Genomic DNA, 4,374 nt, shown 5'->3' with positions numbered 1-4,374 from the left:
ATGTTGAAAAAATATTTTAGCCGTCCCCTGCAGCGTATGCTGTCTCTGAAAATAGGTCAGATATGCAGCATGAACTCGACCACAATAGTCTGGTTTTTTATAAATTTCAGTTTCTCCCTTCAAAGTATGTAGAGTTAAATGGCAACGTCTTGTGCCTTGTCCCTCCCTCACCCCGCCCTAATCTTTCCAAAAAATGTGAAACGCCTCGGTGATATATATTTATTTGCGTGCGTGGAACAAATGAATGACTTCATTCTTTGTGAACTATGGCTTAGTTCGCATTTATTGTCATCACTTGTCTGCTGTAGCCATAGCATTGCCAAATTTCTGGAGACGCTCTCCCACACGGTCTATATCATTGCACAATTTTCTCCGAATGTCAAGGTTGCTTCTAGAATCTTCCAGGGCGTAGACCGTCATGGTTCTGGATAAAATATTTAGAACGACCTCGTTCGCCTTCTCCTTGAGCTTGGTCTTCGCTACCTTTGCGGCCTCGGTCAAGTGATCCTTGCCTTCTTTCAAAGCGCCCTTAACTGCTACCTTTACTTTCATCGTGGCATTTTTCAGGGCCGCCTTAGTTTTTCTCCACAGGTCCCGTAAGAAGTATTCTTCGGACTGAAATTGCACACAAGATGAAGTTTATTTACTAGCCATGACGAGGGAATATTATTTGTCGAAATGAATAATAACTATCTCTACCTGGGCCGTAAAAATTGGCAATACTTTTGTGCTAATAACAAACCTGGAATCATAGTTGTCTTCAAAAGGCCCACTACTTTCTTTGGATGAAAATAAAAACCATTTGTTTGTATTACGGCTATATTCTTAGCGAACTTACTAATGTGTCCCTAACAAAGTATGGTCCGAAAATTGCCTACTTTTCTGAACAAACGCTTCAAAGAAAAAGCTTCAAGGTGGATGCTTGAATCCACGTCGACGTATGTATTTAGGCTCGGGTATGCACCTCTTAAATTTGTGAACATCACTAGCATTGCGTGAGAAGATATGCGTCTGTTTATTTATCAGGTTCAAGGGTTAAATGAAAGCAAGGTTCCTTTCTATTTTTTGTTTGTTAGAGTGGACCTAACAATACCACTGCTCCTAAAATGACGTCGTTTCTGCTAGAGTGAGCGTTAGGAGCCGTAGCAAAATGAATACCGATGATTTGTTCACCGAATTATATGCCTTAAACTGGCCCTGAACCATTTTTTATCGTAGTGAAGAAAGGCATTTGAAGTGAAAATAGGCTATATCAGAAATACTTTGCTTGAAAAGTACTTCAATGCGTTCAGCAGACGCGGAATTATGGACAATCAAACATGGCCTTTGCTGTACTCCCGTTCCTTCTTTAATGCCTTGGACTGCGAAGGCTACGGTGGAGCCGTGACCACAACACCCTGCCTTTGATATGTCAACGTGGCGCGCAGTTCAAATTTAATTTTGGATGTTAACGTAGACGCCAGGACTTCCGATTTTGGTGCCTACGACGCACTATACGTAAGGCAAACGCGGTTGTCCTCAGCGAGCCGCAGTGCGCTTACCCAGTGGTGGTACCCCGCGGCGACCGCGGTATCTACGCTACGCAGCCGACCGCAGGTACCAATAGCAGCCGCGTATGGGAATGCGCTTTATTGCGAAATAAATCGTCCAGAAAAGAGTGAGAAACATGGCTTCTGTTGAAAAGCGAGAGTTTGAGAGAAAGGTGACTTCAATCTCCGCTTCCGAGCACCACGCACCGCATGCGACAGCATATACTGGCTTAGATGTTCACAGCAGCGTATGCTACCCGCTCACTATGTTATGAGCAGGGCCGATTTAATAGGTAGTGCTGTCTTTTATACTTACCGCAGCGTTTAGTTCTTCGTCTTCACCTAGCTGCTGCGCTACATAACGTAGCATGTCACCGAGCTGAATGATTTCCTCGGCCGCGCACTTCTCTGCTTCGGTGTATACGGTGTCAGCGTTGAACTGTTCTTCAGGAAGTGTGTTTGCACTCGCTGAAATAACACATGCGAAAAGTTTGGATCAGACCTTGCCAATTGCCCCGTGAAGTGAAATTACGGGTTCCTCTGTATTGCCTCTTCCCTATGTCATAAGTCTTTTTGCGAACGCGCGTCATGGCTATCGTGTAAATTGCTGAACTTGCTGTCTTAGGAAAATGTGATTTAAACATCAGTGTGGCTCAACTGCAAATGCACGGTGAGGCTGAGCGTGAGATTAGAAAGGTTCGATTCTGATGAGCGCATCCGCATAGCAATCAGACGTAGCATAAATAAGGACCTATGGGGATAGATTGAGGATTATGGTAAATGGCACCAAGTGGTGAAATAAAGATTGCAGTTTTTATATTTAACCGTTCAACCGCGATATATATATATATATATATATATATATATATATATAATATCAGTACTTGTTGCTGGGTTGTTGGTTAATGCTTGTATCGACGTTTATAAACGGACACGAAATATAAAGGCCTAAGGGCCTGTCAATTTTGCCCTTTAATGGTTCGCGTCCTAAACGTCGATAAAAGGTATATGTATTATTCAGCAGTGCTATATGTATAGAAGGAAAAACTGGCCAGTTACTTATCATTTTTTGTACTTTGCGTATACAAGCCACCTTCAATGACATCGGGTGTCATTCAGCAACCTCTCAGGTGAACACTCCGCTATTAAAGTTTAACAGCTGCTCATTGAAAGTCACGAAAATTTGCTCTTTGCTGTGAACATTTCGCCAAGTGCTCAGCATATTTAAATTTCTTTGCAGCAGGAGACTCACACATATACACCTTTATAGGCCTGCGTCAAAAGTCACCTTTTCGCCGCAGCTCTTTTTGGAGCTCCCCATTTTTGCCTACAAACTAGTTGTCGTTGTCGCTTTATCGACAATTCAAATTCCCAATAAAAATTACAGCCCATACAAATATCTTCTCGAAACAATTCTTTTTTAGATTTTTGCTCGAGCATTCATTTTGACTGCAGGAAATTTAGAAAGGCTCTTAGAAAAATATTACTACGTTTATCGCAGAACAAAACTGATTATGTGTTTGCTGAAATAAGTCGTAGAGGTTTTTTTAACCTAAGTATTTGAGGCATACCGAAAGAGTACCTTAATGGGATATTTTTACCCCACAAGCCGATAGAATTTGAGAAAACGCTGCATGAGCTCAACCAAAATGCGCACTTACCATGAGTTTTTATTCAGTGAATGAGGTACGTGTCGCTTGTACAATTAGGGCGCGGCACAAATCAAGGGCCGTTAATATAAAGGTACAAAATTGTTAAAGTCTCTAACTTTCCTCGCGGTACAGAAGAGGACTCTAAGAATCTCGGAAACAATGAATTTATCTTTCACGTGTTCAGTATTGCCTAATTCCCAGCTAAGCAATTTTCTACATTGAACGTACCTGAAAAGCCGATGAGAGCCAAGACGCAAATCGAGAGAAGAATTCGCCTCATGGTGGCTGCGAAAAAATTGTGACCTCTGTATACCATCTTATTTTCACATAATGTTCAGACCTTGCAATTTACGAAGCAATCAAAATCATCCGCTCTTTATGCAGATCTACAAATGTTACTTTTCGATACTTGTTTGACACGTAAAAAGTGTACGAGTTAGAGTGAAACGAAGTTATTAACTCTTCCTCATATGTTTACAAAAAAATCCACAAGTACACCCTCACTTAAAAACGATAGCTCACACATGAAGATTGCTTCTAGTGTTGAAGCAATCTTCAAAAATTCCTTTTTACGTCTAATTTCTTCTTTCCTACAGTGGTAGGCCAACAGCTTACAAGCTTCATATTTTGCGCGAGTTCTCAACGTGAAACAAAAGAACAGACAATGCAAATGTTCTTAAGTTTGGAATTCGCTTACCAAGAAGAGTATATTGTTGTGAAGATTGACCCGGAGAAGACAGTCGTGTAGGAACTATAACTCGCACCAGGCTTTTATAGGACAGAAAAACGCGATAGCTAACTCTGTTTTTTTTATTGATGTGGAGAGGTATGCTGATTAGGGGACCTATGAACGAGAATGCTTAAAGTGTACGTGCGTTTCGGGGAAGACCGGACTGATCGTACAATTGTACGTTATCGTGTTACAGATGATAGTGCACGATATGCGAGCATCGTGCACAGAATTATGCAGTATATCTGTAAGGCCACTTAAATGAAGGATTCATCCCTGCTATTATTCCCATCACGTCCTATGCATTTATGACTACTCGTGCAGAACGGGTGCCAAACACTTGATGAACTGATAGCATCGGTAGACTTGTCGAGCTCAGAACTGGCTTCACATGGCAAGTGATAAGCAATATCGGTAATAGTCTGGACCTGAAGCAGCGCTTTCTTGGCTTTAATGTAGCCTT

At 41.6% G+C, this 4,374-nt stretch overlaps 1 protein-coding gene across 1 annotated transcript; it reads right to left on the bottom strand.

The window, feature by feature from the left end:
• Positions 1-261: 261 nt before the first annotated feature.
• LOC125939609 (uncharacterized) lies at positions 262-3,973 on the bottom strand. Its single transcript, XM_049661529.1, has 4 exons — positions 3,879-3,973; positions 3,410-3,466; positions 1,846-1,997; positions 262-615 (listed from the first exon to the last, which is right to left on the bottom strand). The coding sequence occupies exons 2-4, from the start codon at positions 3,459-3,461 to the stop codon at positions 292-294; spliced, it is 528 nt and encodes a 175-aa protein (XP_049517486.1). The 5' UTR covers positions 3,462-3,466; positions 3,879-3,973; the 3' UTR covers positions 262-291.
• Between the last annotated feature and the right edge of the window lie 401 nt (positions 3,974-4,374).

This window comes from Dermacentor silvarum, chromosome 2 (assembly GCF_013339745.2).
Source record: "Dermacentor silvarum isolate Dsil-2018 chromosome 2, BIME_Dsil_1.4, whole genome shotgun sequence".
Classification (NCBI taxonomy): domain Eukaryota; kingdom Metazoa; phylum Arthropoda; class Arachnida; order Ixodida; family Ixodidae; genus Dermacentor; species Dermacentor silvarum.
Note: the sequence above shows the minus strand (reverse complement) of the source record. Positions and strands in the feature narration are given on the sequence as shown.